This window comes from Zalophus californianus, chromosome 16 (genome assembly GCF_009762305.2).
Source record: "Zalophus californianus isolate mZalCal1 chromosome 16, mZalCal1.pri.v2, whole genome shotgun sequence".
Classification (NCBI taxonomy): domain Eukaryota; kingdom Metazoa; phylum Chordata; class Mammalia; order Carnivora; family Otariidae; genus Zalophus; species Zalophus californianus.
Window position 1 is genome coordinate 56255760 of NC_045610.1, and position 24802 is coordinate 56280561.

Genomic DNA, 24802 nt, shown 5'->3' on the forward strand with positions numbered 1-24802 from the left:
CTTGGTAACAAAACACTTCCACTTCCTGAGCCCTCTTTCTTCTCGCGCCGCGGGGCGTCGCGCCGAGCCCAGGACCCCGCCCCCGCGCGTTCCCATTGGCCGGCGTCGTTCACCCGGCCCGAGCGACCCTGTCCGTGGTCTCTGATTGGGCTGCGGTGTCCACACCCTCGGTGTGGCCCCGCCCCCGGAATAAGGGGCTGGAGCCGATTCGAGATCGCTCAGACGCCGCGCTGGGTGGGGATTGGTCCACGCGCTCCTGCTTCAACTCCTCGCAGTTCGCGGCCGCCGCTCGCCGCACACCTGTTCGCTCAGCCCACCCCGCGGCGCGGGGATTCTCTGCGGTGCTTCCTCCCGCCTGCCAGTCCGCAGGGCGGGGAGAAGGGTTGAGGCTTCCTCCCGCCTCCGGCTCCCAACGGGAACCCAAGTCTCACCACTGAGCCGTCGCAGGGCGAGATGAGCGCGGACGCGGCGGCCGGGGCGCCCCTACCCCGGCTCTGCTGTCTGGAGAAGGGCCCGAACGGCTACGGCTTCCACCTGCACGGGGAGAAGGGCAAGGTGGGCCAGTTCATCAGGCTGGTGGAGCCCGGTTCGCCAGCCGAGAAGGCGGGGCTGCTTGCTGGAGACCGGCTGGTGGAGGTGAACGGCGAGAACGTAGAGAAGGAGACCCACCAACAGGTGGTGAGCCGCATCCGCGCGGCGCTCAACGCAGTGCGCCTGCTGGTGGTCGACCCCGAGACGGACGAGCGGCTGCAGAAGCTGGGTGTCCAGGTCCGGGAGGAGCTGCTGAACGCCCAGGACGGGCCCGGGCAGGCCGAGCCGCCGGCCGCCACCGAGGCGCAGGGGGCTGGTGGCGAAAATGAGTCGCAGGCCGCCGCGCCGGAGCCGCACGAAACCGAGAAGAGCCGTCCGGAGCGGGTAAGTGTGGACCCTGACCCGGCGGCGACTGGAAGGCGATGGGAGGGGGAAGCGGGAGGAGACCCAGGCGCCCCTTGGACGTCCAACCCCGCGCCTGCCTCCTCTTTCTGAAACTAGATCCTCGAGGGGGGAACTGCTTCCGCCTACCGACAGGTCGCACTGGCTTGGGGCTGCGTCCAAGTTGCTAGGTTGGGGCTGCGTCCCGTTACCCCCACGCCCCTTCCCAGACCGGGCTGGGACCCTGAGCATCTTGCCACCTGCACTTCTTGTCCCTTGGCCTTTGGGAGTGGGAGTGAGGGAGGGCAGCTCAAGGGAGTGCAGTCCCCTTTCCTCGGCTCTGTTGGCGGTGTCCGTTTCCATTCTTCGGATCCCCGCAATCCTTCCCCTCCTCGGCCACCCCACTTCCAGCAGCCCCAGAGGTGCCAGCTTCCTCCCCGGCCTCTGTGGGTGGTAGCTGAAGCTGGGGTGAAGCAACCGCCACCCCGACTTCAAAAAGCTAGAGGAGTAACAACCCCCTTTCCGTCCCGAGCCCCGGCACAAGGAGGGGAGGGGTCGCCGACAGGGTTCTCCAGGGACCGCCCCACCCCCGCCGGCTGGTGCGTGTATCATTAACTTCAGCCCGGCTGGACTTCATCCTCCTGAAGTACAGTGTGACTTTTAAGAGAGGGAGCCCCACGGGCTCAGGGCGATGTGTGGGGGTGGGGTGCGGGGAGGAGGTGCAGAGGCGTCTCGGGGGTGGTGGCGACTCTGCCACCCAGAAGGATTTATGAGTCTCAGGAATGTGAGGAGTAAGCGCTCGCTTGTATCTGGGATTGGGAGGGGAGGATCTTGGAGGAAGAGAAGGGGCTGGGAGGAGGGTGGGGAGAGAGTGGTCGGGTGTCGCTGGGCCATGCAGAAGCCAGGGGAACTCACCAGAGGCAGGTGGTCTTGCCCTGTCATTGTCTGTCTCACTCCCGTCCCAGGACAGCAAGCAGGCTGGTTGCTTTTTGCCCATGTTTGGTGTTTTCCAAACGGTCCCAGTTTGGATCAGCGCAGTAGGAAAACAGGAGTTGTGATGAGAGCCTTCTGTCCCCAGAGAGTGAAGGGGGAGGCCTTAGGGTGCAGACTGTAGGGAGCAGAGCCTGGGCCTCCCAGGGCCCGTTTGGCTTGCACCAGCTCTCCACCTGGTGGCAGCGTGTGGCAGGAGTGTCCGTGATGCCCGCAGAAGCCTCCCTGGACAGAGAAAGGGCACCCTTCAGCCTGAAGGTAGAAGGTGGATCTGGAGAGGACCAGCTGGTTTGGTGGAAGTGAGGGAAGTGAGGTCACCAGGAGCCCCATCCAGCCAGAGCTGGGTGCTGGGAATACAAGGGCCGCCAGGCTCCCACTTCCTGCCACTGCCAAGCTGGCATTGGCAAGGATGGGGGAGGATCGGAGCATCCCTGGCAGGGGTTTGACACCAGGGAGTTGGAACCCTTGACCTCTGGTCCCAGGCAGAAATCCAGTTTGAACTTTGTGCTGAGCTGAGTGTATCGATTTGTCATTCCCTTTTTTTTGGACTTTGGCACTGGCACAAGTAACCACCTCCCCACTCCCCATCCCCTGCCAAGATGCTGTTATGTTCAGCTCCTCCCCTTGCCCTTTCGTTTTTGTTTTTGTTTTGTTTTGTTTTTGCTGCTGGGTGCAGGAGGATCTGGGGGGAGGTGAGAGGATGCCAGGGGCTTGGAGGCTTGACCTAGCATATGCACTCCCAACCATACCATCTGAGAAAGCAGCCGAGCTTGACTTTCTGCTTTCGGGTGACCACAGAATCAGATTCCCCCAGATGGTGACGGGACATCTGCATTTGTGCGCACTTTGTTAGGCCAGGAGTAGGGAATAGAATACCCTCCAGCCAGTCCTGGGGACACCATCACCAGGCCTCTTGGGGTTTCAGGTCAACAGGCAAGTCACAGAACTTCCCTGAGCCTTGGTTCTCCCATCTGTAAAATGGGGAGTGCTGTCATACAGTGACACCTGCCTCCTCTAGGATTTTACAAATAGTGGGAAGTACTTGAGCCCCAAGTGGATGCTGAATGGAGCACCTTTCTGCCCAGGCATTTGTGCGAGGATGCTTTCATCCTCATGCAAAGCCAGTTCCTCTGGTAGGAAATGCCCATGAAATCTGGTATGGTGGCCATGCAGGTGACCCACCCTGTCATTGCAAAAAAAAAAAAAAAGTTAATAAACATAGTAAGACTTTTTCCCTAAAAGTCATCTCATATAAAGAATTTGAGTTTTACTAATTAGTTTTAGCCTGAACTTGTTTGCAAAATGGAGACTGTTACGGTATCTTCATTGGTTCTCACAAGTGTAAAAGGTGTTAGGTGGACAAGTGCCATGCAGAGATTGGGTGGCAGGTGACATCTCATTGGGAAGACCAACCTGGGTCAAGAATCCTACAGGGCAGAGGGTGTGGGGTGGCTGTAATACAGTCTGAGGAGGAGGGGGAGGGGACTTCCAGCTGTGCCCACCTGCTCCCTCGGTGGCTTTCCTCACCCCCACCAAGGAAGGATCGGCAACAGCCCTGCTCACAGCCCCCACAGTCACAGTGGTGGGTGGGCAGCAGGCCTGAGTCACCACAGCTGTACTAGCTGGGCCCCACCTCGAGCCAAGTGTCTTTTTTTTTTTTAAGATTTTATTTATTTGTCAGAGATAGAGAGCGTGAGAGAGACAGAGAGCGGGGAGGGGGGTGGATAGAGGGAGAAGCAGGCTCCCGGCCGAGCAGGGAGCCTGATGCGGGGCTCTATCCCAGGACCCTGGGATCATGACCTGAGCCCAAGGCAGACGCTTAACGACTGAGCCACCCAGGCGCCCCAAGCCAAGTGTCTTAACCTCCAAGGCCTCTGTCTCCTCTTGTGGAGGTTGGAGCGTAGCCGCTGCTACATGGGGTGGGGATTACACGGGCGGGTCTGTAAAGGCAGTAGCTTGGTGCCCGGCACTAAGTTACTGCTCTGCAAACGTCCCTGTTGGTATTTGAATTGGTAAGTATTTCGCACATTACATGTCCCCCCGCGGGGCAGCTAGCCCTGGACCTGCCCCTCCTTGGGCGAGTGCAGCTGTGTCCGAGCCTGGCGCTCTGTGAACGCTCAGTCGGAGGCCACTGCTCTTGAATAAACAGAAGGTGCTCCACAGCCCTTCCCAATCTGGCAGCCCGACGATACCCTTCAGCCTGGGAACCCACTCCACGAGGCACACTCTGCAAAACCACTCACAGCCCGCATAGCCTTACCCTGCAGGCAGAATGAGCGTTTTCTTTGCTCCCCTCCTGGTCCCAGTCCTCTACATCTTTTATTGCTATGAACACACAATATTCGAATCATCTGTTCATGATCTTGACCCACTGCCACGGTGAGGAGGGCGAAGGCTGTGGCTGCTTTGTGTTTCTATCCCCCTCGCCGTGCCTGGCACAGAGTAGGGAAGGGCTCACATAATTTTTGAATGAATGAATGCATAACAAGCCATCAGGCACCTTTTTTTCTTTTTTAAAGATTTTATTTACCTATTTGACAGGGAGAGATACAGCGAGAGAAGGAACACAAGCAGGGGGAGTGGGAGAGGGAGAAGCAGGCTTCCCGCCGAACAAGGAGCCCGATGCGGGGCTCGATCCCAGGACTCTGGGATCATGACCTGAGCCGAAGGCAGACGCTTAACGACTGAGCCACCCAGACGCCCCCATCAGGCACCTTTATCCTAATTCATCTCAGTCCAGCACACCTGGGCCTGTTTGTGCCTCAGGCACACCCAGAGATCGAAATTCCAGGCAGAACCTACCCACTCCTTTTTCTTGCCTGCTAGCAGCTTCCATCTGGGGACTAGAAAGCTAAAATTGTCCATTGTTGCCTGCAAATCTCAGCTTCTACGTCTGTGAAATGGGAACACCAGAACCCACCTTGCAGGGTTTGGGGGCGATTTGATGAGATGATAGGAGTGTGTGTGTGTCAGTACCCAGCTTGGGGTGCATTCCTGCCAGATGTGACCCTGATCCCAGAGGCAGAAACAGCGCAGGCTGGGATACCTGCCTGGTTCAGTCTATGGAGCTTGTGACTCTTGGTCTTGGGGTCGTGAGTTTGAGCTCCACATTGGGCACAGAGCTTACTTAGAAAATAAATTTGGGGTGCCTAGATGGCTCAGTCGGTTGAGCAGCTGCCTTCAGCTCAGGTCATGATCCCAGGGTCCTGGGACGGAGCCCCGCATGTGGCTCCCTGCTCAGTGGGGAGCCTGCTTCTCCCTCTCCCTCTCCCTCTGCTCCTCCCCGCCCAGGTCGCTTGTACTCACTTTCTTAAATAGATAAAATCTTTTAAAAAATAAATAAATAAAATTTAAATTAAAAGAAAAAGAAACAGTGCACTCACCCTAGGCAGCAAGGTGGGTGGGTGGGCAGAATTCACTGGCAGCCTACCAACTTCCTTCCCAGGACAGGCAGGCCATTTCCCACTGGCCAAGTTGGCAGTTTGGGAGGGCAGAACAGAGTCTGAGCTGTGGGATGTTTGGATTTTATTTTATTTTTTTTAAAGATTTTATTTATTATTTGAGAGAGAGGATGAGATAGAGCATGAGAGGGGGGAGGGTCAGAGGGAGAAGCAGACTCCCTGCTGAGCAGGGAGCCCGATGCGGGACTCGATCCCGGGACTCCAGGATCATGACCCGAGCTGAAGGCAGCTGCCCAACCAACTGAGCCACCCAGGCACCCGAATGTTTGGATTTTAAATAGCCAGGGTATGTGATAGTTTTGAGTGTTGCTTCCTTCTCTGAAGCCATATATTTGGGATCTCCTTCTACCCTGGTTCCTACCTTCAGGTTCCTCTCGAGTTAAATCAATAATTCTGGAGGTAATTCTCTTGGAGACAGAATGGGGCATCCTCCGTATGTCTAGATGCAGGCCATTCTCTTCCTCTCCAGACTTCCCATCCCACGGGGCCCTGGGGAGGTGGGCGAGCACTTAGGAATTAGTGCTGCAGGCCTTTTACAGAGAGAAGCCAGAGTTCTCGACCCCGGTATTAGATGTTCCTCTGTTTGTCGCTGCTCTGAGATGGAGTAGCCCGAGCGGGGAAGGAAACTCAGAGTTCTAGTGCAGCCTTCTGTCATAAAGATACTGATGTCCATTTCACGGATTCCCCTGTGACAGCCCTGCAAGTTAGGTAGTAGTTTCTCCATTTTGTGAGCGGATAGTCATTGTTCAGTAAATGACAGCTATTATTTGTGTCTGGCAGTGTGCTGTGTACTAAACATGCCTTATGTTGGGGCGCCTGGATGGCTCAGTCTGTTAAAGCATCTGACTCTTGATTTCCACTCAGATCATGATCTCAGGGTCATGAGATAGAGCCCCAAGTCTCTCTCTCTCTCTCTCTCTCAAATAAATAAATCTTTAGAAAAATAAACAAAAAAATAATATGCCTTAATGTCATTCAATCTACAAAACCGCCCATGAGGCAGATATTAGCCCCCATGGTCTGCGTGGAAACGGAGGCTTGGTCGGTTCAGGTGGGCGGCCCCAGGGCTCTCAGCTAGTGAGACCTTACCACATGGATGGGGGTGTATCTTGGAACCCGGCCCTCTGACTCCAGTGCCTGCACATCCATTCAGCCACGCTTGAGGGCCTGACTGTCTGCCCATCACATCTGGGCCACATAAGAGCCATCACAGTGGAATAAATTCAGGCTGCTTGCACCAGCTCCTTGCAAGGAAGGGTCCCGGTAGCTTCTGTCTCTAGGGGGTGTCCTTCAGCACCACCAGGAAAATGCGTCAGCCCAGAAGTGGCCTGGCTCCTTACCCCAACCCCCTGAGTCCTAAGAACCCACCCTTGTTGGCTCTGGGGCTTCCTTGTAGCACAAAGGGCCCCTGCTGAAGGCCAACCTTAACTGTTGGCCTTGGCCTTCCTTCACCCCTCGAGTAGGACAACTCACCATGTCCCTGGCCCTCTGGGCAATGTTTGGGTTCCTGTGCCTTAGAAAAGGATGAGCGGCACAGATTCCCTAATTCACTCATTGCTGTGTTGTCTGAGGCTAGAGTTCTGACTTCCTGCCTCCCCTGGGTGTGTTATAAGGTCATGGTGCCCAGTTCGAATGTGTGTGTGGAAAAAGAAAATAGCAAATGTCTGTGTATGGGAAGGGTGATTTAGAAACGTGTTTTTGGCGGGGGCGGGGGGGGGGCGCCTGGGTGGCTCAGTTAGTTGAGTGTGCACTCATGATTTTCAGCTCAGGTCATGATCTCTGGGTCATGGGATAGAGCTCTTGCGGTGGGACTCCACGCTCAGCAGAGAGTCTGCTTGAGATTCTCCCCACTTGCACAGGCACACCGCCCCTAAAATAAATAAATCTTTAAAAAACAGTTTTGAGGGCTGACAGCCTAATGATTGAGGGTGAGGCCTCTAGAATATGAGCAGGCCATTGTGGCAGCCACCGGCCATGTGTGGCGCTTAGCGCTTGAAATGTGCTCGTCCCAGTTGAGGTGTGCTGGAAGTAAGAAATGCACATCAGATTTTGAAGACTTCCTATGAACAAAAAGACATAAAATATGCTGTTAATAATTTTGAAGTGGATATGTTGAAATGGTAGCAGTTTGGGCACGTTATGTGAAATAAGATAATTATAATTAATTTCTAATTTCTTTTTTACTTTAATGTGACTACTGGGAAATTTTAAATTGCCTACATGACCGACATGCTGTTCCTGTTGGACAGGGCTGCTCCCCACCTGAGTTCGGAGCCTGCCTTCTCCTCACCTCAGCTGTGTACCTGAGCGATTGATGTGATCTTTTTGAACCTGAGTTCCCTCATCTGGGAACCAAGGGCAGTAATACCTTCCTCACAGGACTATAATTGGGTTTGAACGAGAAAATGCACATAAAAGCCTGGTGCGGTCCTTGGCACACAGTACGGGCTCAGTAAACATTAGCTTCTATTTGTTATTTTAATAGAGCCCCAATTACACAAGCTCTCTGAAGGTCTTTGTCCCTCTCAGGACAGCAGTTAAATCCAGTGACTTCTGGGAGGAGGGTGAGGATGCATTGCCTGTGGAGCAGGCGGGCATGGGGCGGCCAGCCTGGATGGTGTCCAGCCAGGCAGCAGCCCACGTACCAGCCTGCTCCATCCCAGGCTTGCCCAGCCCTGGGGAGACCTGAGCCAAACTCCTTCGGGTGGGTCTCTGGCCAGCACCAGGAGAAAAGAACCAGAGGAAGAAGCTGACTCAGGGCCCCTGCGTGGGGCCTGGGAGAAGCAGCTCCCACTTTAGCATAGGTCTCCCTCCCGGATCCACCCAGCTGGGCTCCTGAGAGGGGCTTTCCCACTGAGAAACAGGAAGGACAAGATCAAGGGCTAGAGTAGGTCCTTTTTTGCAAATGGAGGTGTCCAACATCCCTCAGTCTGCACAGACCTGGGTGGGGAAGGTTCTGTAGGGTGAAGTAAAGACACAGCAGGGCCATGGGGCATGGGTCAGTGGCTGCCAAGGCTTTTTTTGTACCTCGGGTGAGGAGAGGATGCCTTTAGCCTAGAGCTCTGGACACTGGCCAGTGGTCTGAGCTCCTGGTCACTTCCCAACCTGCCCTGAGGACAGTGCCCCCTTGCTGCCCAGTCACACGTTACCCTCAGGCCAGGCCAGCTCTCACCGTCCGTCATGGCTTCCTTGAAGAGCTAGCACCAGCCCCAAGCTTGTGTCTCTAAACAACCAAGCTGCCTCCCAGAGCAGCCACCGTTCCCAATGCCCAGCATACCCCGTATCCCACCCCCACCAGAACCACTCCCCTGGCCCCCTGGCCCCCACCCCATTGTTGGGGCTGATCTCCCTGGGTCAGCAGGCTTCAATCTTATCTGCATAAACAAGAGCCTTTGGCTGGACTGGGCTGGGCTGGGATGGGGAAAGGCAATCTTGGGAGGTGAGGGTCACGTGACCTCTGTTGTTCCCCTAGCTACCCTGGTGGTCTTCCTGCTCTAACAGCCCATTCCTTCTGGGGCCCAGAGCTGGCTGGCCTTCTGTAAGCAGCCTGGCTGTTTTCTATAGCCATGACATCGGCCAGGGAGGGGCTGGGCCCAATGGGGCGTTGGCCCCCAGCAGCCCTCCCCCAGGAGGAACAGGGAGTGGCCCTGGGCCTGCTCCCCAGAGACGGGTGCTGGGATTAGGGTATCAACTTTCCTCAGCTTTCCAGGTGGTTGCTGGTGGCGCCTATTGAATTCCCTGTCCGTCCACTCCTAGGGCTGCGGGGGTGGAGGTGACTGGGCGGCCACTTGGGGCCAGGCTGGGCTCCCTGGGAGAGAAGGGGGAATGGAGGGGACGGCCACAGGGGCCTGTGACAGGATTTGGGACAGCCTGACAACTTAAGGGTGGAAGAAGCCTCCAGGAGAAGATTCTGGAGGCAGCTGTCTGGCAAGGTCTTTTCTGGACAGCTTGTCTGGTGTTGCCTGGAAGTGAGACTCAGACCCGACCCACCCCCCAGCCACCCCAGCTCATTTGTGTTGTCCTTTGGCCACCATTGCCTCTTGTTCCTTCCTCTTGCTTCCGAGTCTCCACCAGGCTCCTCACTGAGCAGGTCCTGATTTCTACTTCTGACCCGTCATAGTTACTGGGAGCCCCACCTGGCACTCTGAACGCTCTGAGGCCATGCTCCCCTTGAAGTTGCCTCCCCACCCCCAGCTCTGGACCCCTCTGGAGCTGGTACTGTGGCGCAGGGCCCCTCCCAAGCTCCTGGGGGCACACACCAGACCAAGATGGCCTGGACTTTCTATCTGCCCCCTTTCCCCAGAGGCAGAACCCAGATTCTACTTCAGCGCTGGGGGTGCAGGCCCAGGAACAACAGTGGCCAAGCTCTGCCCAGGGACTCCTCCTGCCAGCACCAGCCTCCACCCTGGCTGCTGGGATGGGCTCCTCTGATGGGCTGACTCAGCATCTGGCAGTGACATCTCCTGGAGACAGCTGGGGGAGGGGTGGAGAAAACCAGGCTGGTCTCCCTGGAAGAAGAGAAGTCCCCCACCTTGGGAAGGGAGGGAGCCCCCAGACACCTAGGAAGGAGGGGGCTGGATGGGGCTCTGTAGGTGTCTAACATTTCGGGAAACCACCTGGAGCTTCCTGCCCCCCCCCTGCTTAGCCACCCCCAGAGGGTAATGGAACAGGTCCCAGTACAGGGGGAAGGGAGCAGGGGGGGAGCTGAGCCCCATTTCCTCCAACCCCCATGGCTTGGGACTGGCAGAGGGGAGTGAGGATCAGTAAGAGAAGCCTGCGGCCCTGAGACCCAGGCCTGACCGCCAGGCTGCCCCAGCCCAGGCCTGCCCACTGCTGCATCGCTTATCCCAAGCTCAGGCTGGAGCTCTGGCCGCAAGAGGCCTTGAGCACCCGGAAGGAAGGCTGTGGTTTCATCAGCGACTAGCTGCCTCCCAGCAGAGGCTGCCGCCACTGTGGGAGAGCAACCCATGTTTATGACTCCCGCTGAGGCCTCCTCCCAGTCTGGACTTGGGTCCTTCGGGGCCAGCCCATGGATGGTGGAAGGAACATGGGATCCAAGTCAGAGAGCTTGTGGGAGCTCCGGCTCCTCCACTGTGAAGCTAGGTGACATCAGGCAGCGGGCTTAACATCTGGACTCTGTTTCCCCGTCTTGAGAATGGGGGTGACCAGCCCCAGCCAGGTTGCTATGGGAAGGCTCTTTGGAATGAGAGGAGGTGGAGAGAAGCAGGGACGTCACAGCTGCTCGCGCCACCTCCCCCCCACCCCCTGCACGATTCTCCTCCCCACTTTCTCAGGGTGATTGCGGGCTCTGCCTGGCTGGGGCAGAAAGCTGAGCCTGCACAGTGGTAGCAACTGGTCAGACCTGTTCCTGCTCACCTCGGCCTGGGGGAGGGCTGGGCCAGCGGCTTTGTGGAGGGATTAGCTGGAGGGGAGAGAAGAGCCTCACTTACTCCCGAACAAGATCCTGTGGGGGCTGCCAGGGGATAAGCAGCAGCACGCAGGGAGGAGGGGTGCCCTCCTGGGATTGCACCCCGCTGACAGTTGGGGAGAAGAGGATGCTTCACAACCCCTGGGCACCCCCTCTGCCCCCCCCCTTTTTTTTAATGCTTGCTTCTCTGGCTTTGCTATTGTATAGGGTGAGGGGAGCCTGCTGAAGGAGAAACTAGGGAAGGGCCCAGGGCCTCTGGCCCAGATCAGGGTGAACACAGGTCCAACCATCACCCCTTCTTCTGTCTTCCTCTCCACACCCCACACCAACATCCTGAAACACGGAAAGACCTGCCCGGGCAGTGGAAGGAAGGCAAAGTCATCCTTTGGCCACCCCCACCCCCCATGAGAGTGGAGGGGTGGGGAGCCTCAGATGGTAGCTGCCTCCTGGGACTGGCAAGTTGGGGCAGGAGGCCTGTAAGCTCTCCTTTCCTTCACTGCCTCCCTGGCCAGCTCTGCTCCCAGCTGGGGACTGGCGTTTCAGAGCAGCCTGGCCCCCACCTTACCCCCCAGAATCTCCCTTCTCGGATTCATGTGACTGTTCTAGTGTTCCCAGCACTGGGAAGGTCTGCATGTGCACAGGGATTTTGAAGTTGTGGAGTGTTCCCACCTGTATGAATTACCTCACTTGGCCTCACGGCGACCCTGAGACCCTATAAATGAGGAACCAGAGGCGCAAAAAGGAAATGACTTGCCCCGGGTCACAGAGCTAGTAAGTAGGGAAGCTGACCCTGGGGCCAGGGCCTTGACTCCAGCCTTCGCTCGTTGACTGGTGGCCTGGGGGATCACCCGGCACTAGCAGGATGGCTGCTGCAGCCCTGCCCAGGCCTGGGAGGAGGGGAAGAGGGACCCCCAAGTCAGGCCTTGGGCTCAAGCTTCTGGCCAAGGTTCCAGTTGCTTGGCCCATGCACACCCAGATTCCCTCCATGGTGTAAATGGGTCCTAGGGCTGCAACGTCTAAGCTAAGCTACTTAAGTTGGACCAAGGATGGTGAAAACCATTTTCAGCTGAGTGTCCGAGTGCTGGAGAAAAACCTGCCTGAGCCCTGTGAGTCCCCACCCTGGGCCGTGGCCACAGCCACGCAGGGCTCCCTGCAGCCCAGCCCTGCTTTTCATGGCCCCTTCCCCATTCAGGTTTCCCCAACAGGGCCTTTGGGGTTCTGCTTCCTGCGCCCCCAGCCTTCTGCTGGTGGGGGTCCCTGTCCTGTCCAGGACCCCTGGCTGTGCTTCCCCCAGGTCTGGGGTCATCTGGCCGCCTGCTGCCTTTTGCCTGGGCCGTTTGGCTTGGATGGGGAAAGGCTTTACTATAAACATGCTGACCAGCTTTCAGTAGACACCTGCCCTGTCTCCCCTGCTGCAGAGAACTGGGTACCAAGGGGCCCAGATCCCCAGTCACCCAGCCAGGCTAACAGCCGTGCCACCCCCACCCCAAAGGGGGCCAGACTGGACATTTACAGGGGAGGTATAAGGTAACGATCAAAATAACACCCTTAACCTTAGACTGTCACAAGGGGCGGGACTTGAGCTAACCTGGCCCCACCTCCCATCTGCCAGAGGAGGTAACTGGCCTGGACGGGGCACCTGGGCGGTTTGCTACGATGCCAGGTCTTCTGGGTCCCAGCCCAGCGTTCTCTCAACTTGCTCTGTGGGACCTCAGCAAACTTGCCTGATCCCCATGTGTTCCTTGGGGGCTAGGGGAAGGGGTCAGGCACCGGGCAGGGAGGGTGGGACCTAGGGTGACGGAGAATGGCCACGGACCCTCCTTTATCCCCACAGCGTGAGCTACGGCCTCGGCTCTGCACCATGAAGAAGGGCGCCAATGGCTACGGCTTCAACTTGCACAGCGACAAGTCCAGGCCAGGCCAGTTCATCCGGGCAGTGGACCCAGACTCACCTGCCGAGGCCTCAGGGCTCCGGGCTCAGGACCGCATCGTGGAGGTGACGCTTCTTGTCCTCTTTCCAGGCACCCCCTTCCTGCCTGCCTCCACACAGATAAGCAGTTCCTGGGGTAGGCATCCCACCACCTGCTACCTGCTCCTTGGTTGGCCCAAGGGGTCCAGGCAGCACATAGATCTCGGAGGGAGGGAGGGAGCCAGAGAGAGGAGAAGCATGGTGGGTGGGTGGGCAGGAGGGAGGGGAGGAAGGTAGGAAGGAAGGGTGGTGGATGGTGGATGGACTTCTCTCCTGCCCCCACCTTCTCTGGGTTCTCATTCACTGAGAGACACACACTCAGTGGCCCAGGGTTCACCCAGCCATTCCAGTAGGTGTGTGGGGCCGCCCGCAGTTTCCTACTGCCTGAGGCCTCCGTGGTGGCAGGTGAACTCAGACACTCTTGTGTGGTGCTCAGGAGGAACGGAAACATGAACCCCGTGCCATGGGCAGGACCCAGAATCTCAGTCTTAGAACCTTAGAGCTAGAACAGCTCTCCCAAGACTTCTCATTTTACACGGGAGCAAACCATGGCCCAGAGCGGGAAGTCGGACATTAAGTACATAGAAACGCTCGGGCCCATCCCAGGCCTCCCCGATCTTTCCTGTCCTTCTGTCACAGCTGTGTTTGTTTAGTCTTTTCTGGATATTTTCTTTGGCTTTTCTCGTGTGCCCTGCCTCCTCATTTGATTGTCAAGTGGGAGGACCACTTGGCTTAGTTCAAGACTCCACAGGCCGGGGGCGGGGGCGCAGGGGGCTTCACCTCCCCAGACGGCCAAATGGCGAGGACACAGAAAGGACCGTTCATACCGCCCCCACCTACCCCCCAAAACTGTGCCAGTAACCCCAGCACCCTCCCCACCCCCCACAGGTGAACGGGGTCTGCGTGGAGGGCAAGCAGCACGGCGATGTGGTGTCTGCCATCAAGGCTGGTGGGGATGAGACCAAGCTGCTGGTGGTCGACAAGGAGACTGATGAGTTCTTCAAGAAATGCAAAGTGATCCCATCTCAGGAGCACCTGAATGGTGAGCAGATGGCAGCCCCCAAGTCAGGGATGTTGGCCAGTGCTCTAGGTTTTACTGGGTCCCGGGCAAGCGGTGGGCAGCTTCCTGCTTCAGAGTTTCCTCTCTCTCCTTCAGGGGAGGCCAGAAGCGAAGGCTGGGAAAGAGGGGCCTGGCGTCAGGGAGGAGGCGGGATTGGCAGTGGGTTTCTGCGGACTGCAGAGGACAGGGTTAGGCCAGCCCCGGAGACGGCGGGACAGGACGGAGGTACTTATTCCCAGACCAAAGCTGCAGCACCAGAGGGAGGCTTCAGCCCCCAGCCCCTGCACCCCGAGCAGGTTCTCCAGGCAGCGCTCATGCAAGGGAAGGGTTAAAAACTCCAGCTCTGCTTGGTCAGATCAGAGTCCAGTGACAGGGGCCCAGGGCCTCCCCTCCCTTCTCAGGTTGTCTTGGAAACCCGGGCTCACTGGCTCTAGACTGCAGTGGGTCCCTCCTTGGCCCCTGGGCCCTTGCCCTCCCCATCCCCCATATCACGTTGGCACCTCCCCCTGCCCAAGCCCCAGCCAAACAGGGCCAGGCTACTGCCCAAGGGCAGGGAGGAGTTAAGCAAAGCTCTTCTCCCTGGTCTGGACTTTCTCCCTGGAAAGATGGCTGGTGGGGGGGGATACAACTTTTTTGGACTTCGCAGTGGGTGGGGCCTCCTTAAAGGTGTCAAGGGTTTTATTTTGTAGGGGGGGTGATCCACCTAAAGGTCCTGCCACAGACTTAGATTCCTAGGTGGAGGGGTCAGGTGGAAGCCGACTCCAGGCATGGAAGGTGGGGCAGCACCTTACCCTTGTTTCCCAAGTTCACAGAAACCAGAGAACTCAGATAGTGGCTTTCTTAAGTGAGGGGTAAACTGAGGCCCCGAGAAGCCGCAGCCTTGCTCTTGGCCACAGGGTATGGGGAAGACAGCTGAGATCGGAATTCCACACAGCTCCTCAAATACCTTCCCGAGGCCTCCAGCATCCTTCCCCCACCTAAGAGATCAGCCCTCAGACATTCCTTCTTCTTATCTCTCCGGCTGGGTGGGATGGGCCGCCAGTGATTGTAGCCTTCAGGCCGGAGGAGCTACACAGGGAGAGGCCTGAGGGCAAGTCTCCTCCCCAGATATCTGGTGGGGGGGGGGGAGGGTCCTCCAGGCTGCCCTCCGCTCCTCCCAGGGAGCCCCTGTCCAGCCAACTGTGGGAAGAGGGTGGGTAGCAGTGGGGAAGAAATGTGACAGTCAGGTAAGCCCCACGTCCAGGCCAGCTGGAAAGATACATGGCGATCGTAAACTAAGAGTTCAGAAGAAACCCACCCAGGCTGGCCAGCCCCAGAGGTGGAACAGTCCCACCTTACAGCCAGGTGGGGCCCGTACCTGAGTGAGCCCATTGAGGGGGACCCCAGGCTGGTGTTCTCTCCTTCTGAGCACCCCCTCACCCTCACATTGGCAAGCAGGAGTGGGGATTATTTTCTCCTTCAGCTGAGGCAGGTACTAACCAGAATCTGGGGTGTGGTTCCAACTCTGGTGATGGCGTCTTCTCCTAGGAAACGTCAGGCTCTGGTGCCCAGGCCTGGGGATCTGCATTTCTAACAAGCTTCTCAGGTGATTCTTGGGCAGCCAGCCGGGAATTTCCTCTCCCTCTAGGACAGTGGTTTTTCCAAATTGCTCATTACCCACCCGTGGTTCGCAAGATCAACTTAATAGGCAGAGACTAGCATACTTCTTTAAATGAAATTGAATTGAAAGTACTGGAGAGCATTAGGAGGTAGTTAAGAGTAAATGTCGTTTTGTGAAACTTGTTACACGCAGTCTGTGTGTGCGCGCTGGGTCATCAGAATGTCAGCAGTACTTCCCGAGGGTTGCAGTCAAGAGACCTAAACACTGATGTAGGGCACAAGGTCTAATTATGGCCCAAACCCCGAAGCTATCCCTCCTCTCTGGGCGCTACTCCATCCACATTCCCCAGAGCTTCTGGACTCACCTCTGCTGTTTTGTTTTTTTTCCCTTCTCCTAGGTCCCTTGCCTGAGCCCTTTACAAACGGGGAGATTCATAAGGTAAAGGCAGACCCTCTAATGCTTCTCTGGCTCTCAAGCCAGGGGCTGCAGGAGAAGGGTGGAAGGGGGCATGGTTGGGACAAGGATGGAGGTCTGGCTCAGGTTGAAACTCCCATTTCCAAGCTGCTCCCTCCTGAGCTCCAAGTTCTGTAACTGCCGGTGCACCCCTCAACCCCTGTGTAGAGCCAAGGCAGTTGGGAGGGAGAGGCCTAGCCAGGCCCATCTGCAGCCCGCCATCCTGGTGACAAGCCCCGCCTTCAACTCCCCACCGTACAGAAGAGGCCTTTCTTCCCCCCAAGAACAGAGCTTCAGTGTCTGGACGCACGCTGCCTGGGCCCTGCTACTTCCAGTCTGGGTTGGGAGAACAAAGCCCCTCCTCCCCTCCTCCCTGGGCAGAAGGGAAGAGAAGGCAGTGGAGGCTGGGGAAGAGATGGTGGGGCCTGCTGCCAGCTGAGGCCGTAGAGGAGCCCAGGCGGAGGCTGAGCACCAAGCTGAAGCCTTGGCCAAGACCTTCACTCTGGGACAGGCTGGCTCAGAGTCAGACCACAGAGCTGGAGCTCTCTGAAGGGTCTGCTCAAAGGGTTCCCATCCCCAGGGGCTACTGCCGGTGGGGGGGGGGGGGTGGCAGCCCTGGGCCACCTGAACCTTCTGTTACTCCATCTGTGGGCCTAGAACTCTCATCCCCTTATTCCTTCAAAGCCCTTCTTAGCTGCTTTGAGGTTAAGGTTTCAAGATTCCTGGGGTTAAGTCCAAGGAAACACGTGGGCTGCAAGAAATTCAAGGAGTATCACACAGTTCCCTGTGCCAAGCAGAGGCCCTCAGTATCTCCACACTCCATGAAGCCCCTCCGTGGTCACTGGCCCAAAAGGCTAGTCAACACTGAAGGCTACTTCGGGAGGGCTGGCGAGTTGGGGGGGCTTGTGAGCCATTCAGCTAATCCCACAATGGTCCCTCCCACCTGGGTGGTGGAACCAAGGCTGCCCTCTGATCCTTAGAGGAATGTAAAACGGTCAAGCCCCAAGCCCCCCCCCCCCCCCGCCCCCGGCAGACTCAGGCAGTGGGGCTTTGGGATCGAAGGGAAAGGCTTGAGTGGAGCTTCTCAGGCCAAGGCACCTGTCTTCCCTGGGAACACCCTTTCTTGTTCAGGACTTCCCCACCCACACCCCTCCTTTTTGTGCCAGGAGAACAGTCGTGAAGCTCTGGCCGAGGTGGCCTCTGAGAGCCCCAGATCAGCCCTGGCAAGATCCATCTCCACTGACACCAGTGTGGAGGTAGGCTGCCGGCTGGGCGGGCAGAGGGTTGGCACTGGGTTACAGGAAGCCCATTCCCAGGCCACACTCGTTCCTGGCACACCAGCCTGCCCTGGAGGTCACATGCTATGCCACATTCTGTCCTTGTGACCTGGCTTCCCTGGGCACTGCCCCAAGGGAGCCACCTTGCCGAGGCTGAGGACCGGGACGCTTGGCCAGGCGCTGACTCCTGCCCTCTGCCGCTGCCTCTTTGCAGCTGAATTCCCAAGACAGCCCCAGGAAACAGGACTCCACGGCACCCTCGTCTACCTCCTCCTCCTCCGACCCCATCTTGGACTTCAACATCTCCCTGGCCGTGGCCAAAGAGCGGGCCCACCAGAAGCGCAGCAGCAAGCGGGCCCCGCAGATGGACTGGAGCAAGAAAAATGAACTCTTCGGCAACCTCTGAGCATCCTCCCTCAGGCACCTGGGAGGGCCTGGCCAGCCCCCAGGCCCCAAACCAGCTCACTCACCCTCCTCCTCACTCACTCCCTGTCTCCCCCCACCCCCAATCAACACACAAATCATCAGCATCCCCCCCGCCCCGACATCAGGTGAATCTGATTTTTCTAGAACTATGCTCTTCCCTTACCTCCGGGAAGGTGAATGTGTCACCATCCTGCCCCAATCAGAAAACAGACTCTTTCCTGCTCCTCCTTACTGAGTGCTTCAGCCCCTTGCCACTCCCCAGGGACATCACTGGAACCCACACCAAGCAAGACCCGGTGAGAGGTCCTGTTCCCTCATGACCCGAAGTGATGACTGAGTCCAGGGTTGATCAAGGACTTCATATGACAGCAACAGCATTGTGGAATGGACAGGGGTCCATCATCCTTGAGCTGTGGCTTGGGCATCTTATTTTTGTTCATTTGATTTTTTTTTTTTTTTTTTGAGTGCAGTATCAGAGTTTAGAGGGATTTTTTATTTCCTTGATTTAACATGATTTCCCAGGTTGTTGCATCCAGGACATAGCGGCAACCTCAGCCTTAAACTTTGTTTCTGCTCCTACCCTGGAGCCCCAGGCAGCATGGAGACGGTCTAACTCCTGCCCAACCACCCTATTGTAAGGAAACTCCAGAAATTCAACTGGCTTCCAAACTGCCTCAGCCTCTGTGTCTTCTTTTAGAGCTCTGGGTGTTCCCAGGGTAGCCTCTGGCTGAGAGGGTGGGGTACAGCTGGAGGGGAGGACAGTCCAAGCTTCTCAGACTCCAGGGGCGGGGAGTAGAATGTGGGCAGCTGCGTTCAGAGGGCCTTGGGCCCCGTAGCTGCCTGGGCTTTGCACAGGTCCCATGGCAGTAGGACCTGCCCAGCTCCTGGATGCATGCAAGGCTGCCCCTGAGAAACCTTTATTGTAGGAAGTGGAAGGGAAGATCCACGTGCTCAGAGGACTTCATGCAGTTTCTAATTCAGAGCACTGAAATTGTGAATCCCAGATGGAGCTGCATTTGGAATGCAAAGACATGGCTTTAATCTCTCCCACTCACAGCCAGTGGGGTGCGGGATCCCCAGGAGTGTCCAGAGCTCGCACTGGATTCCCCATCTTATCTGGCTGTGGACATGACCAGAGGGCTGTGGTCCAGGACGTGTTCTGTGGCAGGTGGGGTGGAAGGGACTTTCCAAGGGCAAAATACCCTGCTATTCCTCAAGAGACCCAGGTCTCTTCCACCCCTGGTACCTGAGGCCACATCCTGGAAGTCGGCCAGGGTGGCCATCAAGGGCTGAGGCTGCCAGGCCCAGAGGTGCTTGGAGGGAAGGAAGGGAAACTGATGCTCAAGGAGACCGATAATCAAAGAGGACCCAGGGAGCCCCTACGGTTCAGAGAAGGCTGGATCACTATCTGGTCATCTTGGCCTCCTGTCAGAGCTTAGATTCCCACCATCCTTAAGAGAAACCATTCAAAACCCTTTCATCGCACCCTGGCCTCGGGCCTGGCCCACCCCCTCCCAACCTTGCCTCTAGCTTGTGACCCTTCGTGGAAGCCCCTCACAGGTAAGCCAGGCCTAAAGACTGCTCCACGGGGCAGCAGAGGGACCCCCCCACCACCTCACCTGTTGGGTGGGGAAGCCGTGGGGGCCTCTTGACGAAGCTGACGGAACTCCTTATCACTGAGGGGCCAGACACACAACAAACCCCTTTGTACTCAGCAAGCAAAGTCAGATCTAGTTTTTCACCTACATAGAAGTGTTGGAATATGCCAGATGGGGTGGGGGGGAGGCTGGGAACTGAGGACCCCAGCAATAGTTCTGGCTCCGCTACCTTGAGCAAATCACTGCAACTCACCTGAAGGTTTCCCCCCTTTGAGAATACCAAGTACCCTCGAGGGTCTCTTCCATGACTACATTTTGAAACATATCTGGCCTCTCAATGGCCACGGAGATTATGATGGGACAGTTGGGAATCAAGGGGTGTCCTGTATCCTGTTGTTGGGCAGCCCCGCCTTCCCAAACCTGTGCCTCCGGCGCCCCCTTGTGGCTTTGTCAGGCACAGCTGCTCCCAGAGGCTGAGGCCAAGTTGGGAGGTCACAGGTCCCCCCCCCTTCAGAAAAGTACTGCTGAGTGGCTTCTGCTTCCTCCTGCAGCCCTTGCAAAAAAGCAGCGGCTCCAGGCTTCACCGATAGAGGGGTGCTCCAGCCACAAGGAGCTGCATCCAAAACACTCTTGGATCCAAAGAGGAGGAAGAAGCAAGAACGAGGATACTCGCCCACTTAGTTTCCAAGCCACCTGTTGTTCAGGGCCTAGCTCGTTCACTTCCAAACTTCTTGGGGTCACACTCAGCCTGCTTCTGCAGGACAAAAGCAGACTGAGCTCCTCCTGCCCTGATCCTACCACGCTGGACTGGATGCGGCAGGCTGCGCCTTCTGGTGGCTCACCTGCACATAGGCCCAAGGAAAAGCCGGGAAAGGTGCTGTGCAGTAGGCTTTACTCCTAGCCAGGGCCTCCACCCCAGGGTGGCACCTCTGGCCTTCCATTCACCAGGCCCTCATTTGCCTCTGCTCCCACCTCCACCCTGCCTCCTGGGGATTCACGCTGTCCACACCAGGTTCCAGGAGTCCAGGGCTGGCCAGGAGGATGGGCTGGCCCTGAAGTCACTCATCCACGTGGCCAGGCTGAGGGAGGCCAAGGCAAGTCCAGCCCAGAGTCTGAAGGGCCCCACAAGGAGAGTCCCAGGCTACAGAGGAGCCAGGGGCACTATGCCCCAAAGGCCCCGACAGTTCACCTTCTGTTACAGGGCTCTGGGCTTTTGGACTGCGTGGTCCCAACACCCCCATTCACACAGGGTGGCTGCCAACAAGGCCAGCTGTCAGTGGGACTCCGACGACCCATCTCTATAGCACTTCTCTTCCACATGGCTGGTCTGCTCCAGAAGCCACTGCCGCTCATGCTCGTTCACTATCAGCCTAAACGTCACCTCTTGGAAGACGCTGCTCACGGCCACCTATGTGAGCCAGGGACAGCAGGGGCAGCTAAGTTACAGCCACAAGCTCTAGCACCACTGAGCCCCACCCCGGGCCTCGCCCTCCCACCAGCAACATCCTTACCTGCTCAAAGTGCAGCTTCTGGAACATCCGGATACTCGGTTCATTTCCTTGCCCAATTTTAGCCTCAAACTTGGTCAGACCTAGTTTGGTCACTCCTCCCAGAGAAGATCGGAGAGAGGGACGAGCCACAGGATGAAGCAACCCCTCACAGCCCCTGCACTTCCTCTCCCACTTTGCAGTGGAGGCACTTGTCACCTGCCCCCCACCCTCAGGCCTGAAGAAGGCCTGCTCCCAACATGCCCCTGCCCTCACCTGGGGCCTGGCCACTTCTCCACTGTCTCTCAGGCTCCCTTACCATATGACATCATCATGAGAACAGCCTCGGTGCCAAAGCCTTTGCCCCTGCAGCTGGGCTCTAGGAGAAACAATGGCAATCACTGGCACCGTGTGCCAGGCTCCGCTGTAGGCACAGCTGTGAGGCAGCCAAAACCTCATTTCATCCTCAACTCAACACGGCTGGTACTATTACTGCCGTTGTGCAGATAGAGAAATAGACACACAAGCTGAAACGACTCACACAAGGGCTCCCAATTAGAGGCACCCAGCAACCCGACCCCAGAGCTGACCCTTTAACCTCAGTGTCCTGCTCATAAGGACAGTCTTAGGGGAAAGCTGGGGACCAAGGAGAACACAAACTAGCGGGGCTTCCCCTGCAGCACAGGAAGATGCTCCAAGGAAGGTCATGCATTTGGGGAGGGTTCCCAGCACTCAGGCCCCCAGTGGGGATGAGGCAGAATAAAGTTGGAAGACCCCCCCCAAAACCGAAGGTTAAATTCACCCCTAAGCAGAAGACAGGAATAAAGCAAACGACCACGGGTGAACCAGCAGGCCACTGGAGTGCCAGACGGCAGCGTGCCCCAGCTCGGTGCCGGGTTCCCCAGTGCGGAACCTCCCACCGAGCTGAGTGCCTTACGCAGCCTCAGCTGGCTCAAGGTTCAGCGGCTCCGAGGGCCAGAAGGGAGGGAAGGCAGGGCCAGGTGGGACCAACCTGCGATCATGACCTCAATCTCCCCCAGGGAAGGGTCCCCTAGATCTGTGAGAAAGAGGTTTACATCTCCCGCCATGCAGCTCTCTTCAGTGGTGCTCAGCCGGGCCTGCCACTTCTCTGCATCCAGCACAATGAACGTGCACTCTAAGGAAAGAGGCGGCAGGGTTATCGCCCACCCTCCCCGAGGAAGGGAAGGGACGACAGTCTTCCTACCCAAACCAGAGTACTGTAGAGCACTGTGTGCCAGGAGGAAAACAGGCCCAGAGCTTCTTTTAGCTGATGCCAAAGCCCTAAATTTGCCTCATGCAGGAAAACACGGGAGTCCAGACAGCGGCTATACTCTCAGAGAGCAGGAACCACAGCTGCGGTTGAGCAAGAGATGTGAGGGGCAGGGCCTCGACTTACAGCCAGAGCCCCACATGCTTTATTTCCTCTAAATCCTTCCAAGCCTGATGCCCTGAGTGGGGGGAAAAGAAGCCTCAGTCACAGGGACTGGCTTCCGTGGGCATCAGGGTATGACGGTTTCAGGCACCTTCCAGACTTTCCATGAAGGGGTTTTCATAAGGTTACTGGGGCCCAGGAGGGCTACAGCTGGAATGAGAAACGGAGGGAACCTGGAGACCACCTCTGGAGCCAGCCCTCCCGCTGCCAGCCCAGCCCAGAGCCGGCGCTCCTCACTGGCCGTGTCCTCCCGCCAGCTCCGCTGCATCGAATACTCCTGCTCCAGTGTCAGTGGCTCGGAGGCGGTCAAACGCTGCAGCTCCTCAGATTTCATCCACTCGTGGTACCTGCAAGGACAGGGGAAGGGCCTGATTCAGAAGTACAGGTCTGAGAAGTGGGTGGTAGGAAGGAGAACCCCACAGGGCTAACACAGGGCTCATAAAAGATCCAAGGAGGGGCGCCCGGTGGGCTGTCAGTTAAGTGTCCGACTCTTGATTTCGGCTCAGGTCATGATGTCCAGGTTGTGAGATGGAGCCCCGCGCCAGCCCCGAGCTGGGCATGGAGCCTGCTTGGGATTCTCTCTCTCTCTCTCTCTCTCTCTCCCTCTGCCCCTCCCACTGCTCACACTCGGGCTCACTCTCTCTCTCACTCTCTCTCCTCTCTTTAACAACAACAACAACAACAAAATCCAAGGAAAGGGTTATAATAGCTCCTTAGGCAGAGGGCCATAAGCACAAGACCTAGAAGCAGGCTGGTCTTCCAAGAGACCAGCAGGAGGGATCAGTTCTGTCTATCCAGCTTCCCATCCTGTCTCAGGGGTCAGTGCGGAGTAGTCTGAAGTCAAACATTCCTCAAATTCCTGAGCGGAAGTATATGGCAAGCTGACCTCAGTTAAGGATGGCTGGACGTATCTCCACAAAGGCCAGACAGGAACCCCCCCCAAAAGGAAAAACTACAGTGGCGCCTGGGTGGCTCCGTCAGTTAAGTGTCTGCCTTCAGCTCAGGTCATGATCCTGGGGTCCTAGGATCGAGCCCAGTTCACCCCCCCTTGTGTGCACACACTTGCTCTCTCTCTCAAATAAATCAAATCTTTAAAAAAGAAAAACGACAAGTAGAGAATACACCCCTACATCGCCACCATCCCAGCCTACAGGACATTGCTAACTGCCCCAGCAAAAGTCCCACCCTGAGACTCAGTTCTGGCCTTTCCAAACAGTAGTAGACATCAGAACAACCCATCAGCTCAGTTTTACAAGCTACCATCATGTCTTCAAGAACTGAGTATATTTGGAGCATCTGGGTGGCTCGGTTGGTTGAGCAGCCGGCTATGGGTTTCAGCTCAGGTCATAATCTCAAGGTCCTGAGATGGAGCCCCATGTCTGGGCTCCATACTCAGCGGGGAGCCTACTCCAGGATTCTCTCTCCCTCTGCCCCTCCCCCCCCCACTCCCGCTCTAAAATAAACAAATAAATCTTAAAAATGAAAAAAACCTAAGCATATTCACTGGCAACAGAGGAAAGTCACTGATATACAATTACGCAGTTTCTTTTCTTACACCCGTTTAGTTTACAAAAAATAATTCCTTGCTGAAAGTCCAAAAAGGAAGCCGAGAGGATGAAAGGGAAAAGCAGGGGGAGGGGTGACTTCCTCCAGGGAAGTCCTCATCCTCTGCTTCAGTGATCACTTCTTTCTGTAATGACTTCTCACAGCAATGTTTCTCCTTCTTAGAGGAAACAGCCTCTGAGATTTGGGCTAAGGAAGGCTGACCCTCCTAGCTGCATCTTGGGAGAGCTGGTTTGCACCCCATGTTAGATGGACTGTTACCTAGGCACGTGCTCTGCGGTGTAGGGTACCAGCACCACCTTCTTCCCCAGCAGCAAGGTGTTCTCGTTTGACCTCATGGTAGCAGCCTGCAGGAGGGGAGGGCAAAGACCAGGACCCTGTGTTTCCTCCCACTTAGGGTGGGAGCCCTGGGCCTTCAGTTCCCTAAATGCCTCCCAGAGCTAAGTTGTCAGAAGAGTCTTGGTCCTTCTTTCTTTCCAAACATTTCAGAGAACACGGACTCTAGACCCCTTGCGAGAAGGGGAAGAGGGCCGATTAAAGATAATTACAAAACCCTTGCGTCGCATCTCAAGGCGCTAAGCCCGAGCTGCCATTTCTGCGTGTCCCTTCCATCCCACCTCACTGAACTACGAAGCCTCAAACCCAAGCACCAAGACTTAACCCCAAAGCTCCCATCACGTGCCCCCATCCCGAGATGCCGCCCCAGGATCAACCTTCAGCCCCGCTTTAAACCTATTTCCAGACCCTCTTCCCAGCGACCACCCCCGCCACCGGCCTCGGGCCCTCTCTCCTCCCCACCCACCAAGCCAGGTCTAACCAGGCCGCTCCGGGGTGAGGCGGGCTTAAGTTCTCAGTCCCCTCCCCTTTGCGTGAACCCGTAGGCCACCCTCCTCGATCGCCCCAACCACCGGGGTCCCGGAGCGGCTCAGCTCAAACCCACCGCCCCCCGAAGAAAGCGTCCCCAGCAGAGGGGGCGACCCACCTCTTCCGACCCGCCCCGCTTCCCCTCCGGCCCGCGGCCCCCCTTCCCGCACGCGTCGGGGAGTGCCCCTCCCCCGTTTCCGCCACGCAGACGGCAGCCGCCCCGGCCCAATCCCGGCCCCGCCTCCGCGAGGCATCCAATCA

General features: G+C 57.1%; 2 protein-coding genes across 5 annotated transcripts; one reads left to right on the forward strand and one right to left on the reverse strand.

Annotated features, from left to right (window-relative positions):
- Nucleotides 1-18248, forward strand: SLC9A3R1 (SLC9A3 regulator 1). Its single transcript, XM_035724580.1, has 6 exons — nucleotides 1-915; nucleotides 12626-12787; nucleotides 13649-13802; nucleotides 15818-15858; nucleotides 17040-17129; nucleotides 17365-18248. The coding sequence occupies exons 1-6, from the start codon at nucleotides 454-456 to the stop codon at nucleotides 17554-17556; spliced, it is 1101 nt and encodes a 366-aa protein (XP_035580473.1). The 5' UTR covers nucleotides 1-453; the 3' UTR covers nucleotides 17557-18248.
- NAT9 (N-acetyltransferase 9 (putative)) lies at nucleotides 18021-24777 on the reverse strand. 4 transcript variants are annotated; one of them, XM_027625891.2, is made up of 7 exons: nucleotides 24660-24777; nucleotides 23939-24024; nucleotides 22352-22461; nucleotides 21674-21817; nucleotides 20981-21040; nucleotides 20686-20765; nucleotides 18021-20582 (listed from the first exon to the last, which is right to left on the reverse strand). In XM_027625891.2, exons 2-7 carry the CDS (start codon nucleotides 24013-24015, stop codon nucleotides 20448-20450), a joined length of 606 nt encoding a protein of 201 aa, XP_027481692.1. In that variant the 5' UTR covers nucleotides 24016-24024; nucleotides 24660-24777; the 3' UTR covers nucleotides 18021-20447. The 4 variants fall into 4 exon arrangements, with proteins under 4 accessions (XP_027481692.1, XP_027481690.1, XP_027481688.1 ...); XM_027625889.2 differs by having other exon boundaries at nucleotides 20686-20777; XM_027625887.2 differs by having other exon boundaries at nucleotides 20686-20780.
- Nucleotides 24778-24802: the final 25 nt, after the last annotated feature.

What these genes read in the sequence shown, in the direction of transcription:
- SLC9A3R1 (XM_035724580.1), top strand. Translation starts at nt 454, where the DNA reads ATGAGCGCGGACGCGGCGGCCGGGGCGCCCCTACCCCGGCTCTGCTGT. An exon ending in ATCTCAGGAGCACCTGAATG is followed by an intron (nt 13,803 to 15,817) that starts GTGAGCAGATGG and finishes CCCTTCTCCTAG; the next exon opens with GTCCCTTGCCTGAGCCCTTT. An exon ending in CAAACGGGGAGATTCATAAG is followed by an intron (nt 15,859 to 17,039) that starts GTAAAGGCAGAC and finishes TTTTTGTGCCAG; the next exon opens with GAGAACAGTCGTGAAGCTCT.
- NAT9 (XM_027625887.2), bottom strand. Translation starts at nt 24,015, where the DNA reads ATGAGGTCAAACGAGAACACCTTGCTGCTGGGGAAGAAGGTGGTGCTG. An exon ending in TCTCATGATGATGTCATATG is followed by an intron (nt 20,781 to 20,980) that starts GTAAGGGAGCCT and finishes CTTCTCTGGGAG; the next exon opens with GAGTGACCAAACTAGGTCTG. An exon ending in AGAAGCTGCACTTTGAGCAG is followed by an intron (nt 20,583 to 20,685) that starts GTAAGGATGTTG and finishes TGGCTCACATAG; the next exon opens with GTGGCCGTGAGCAGCGTCTT.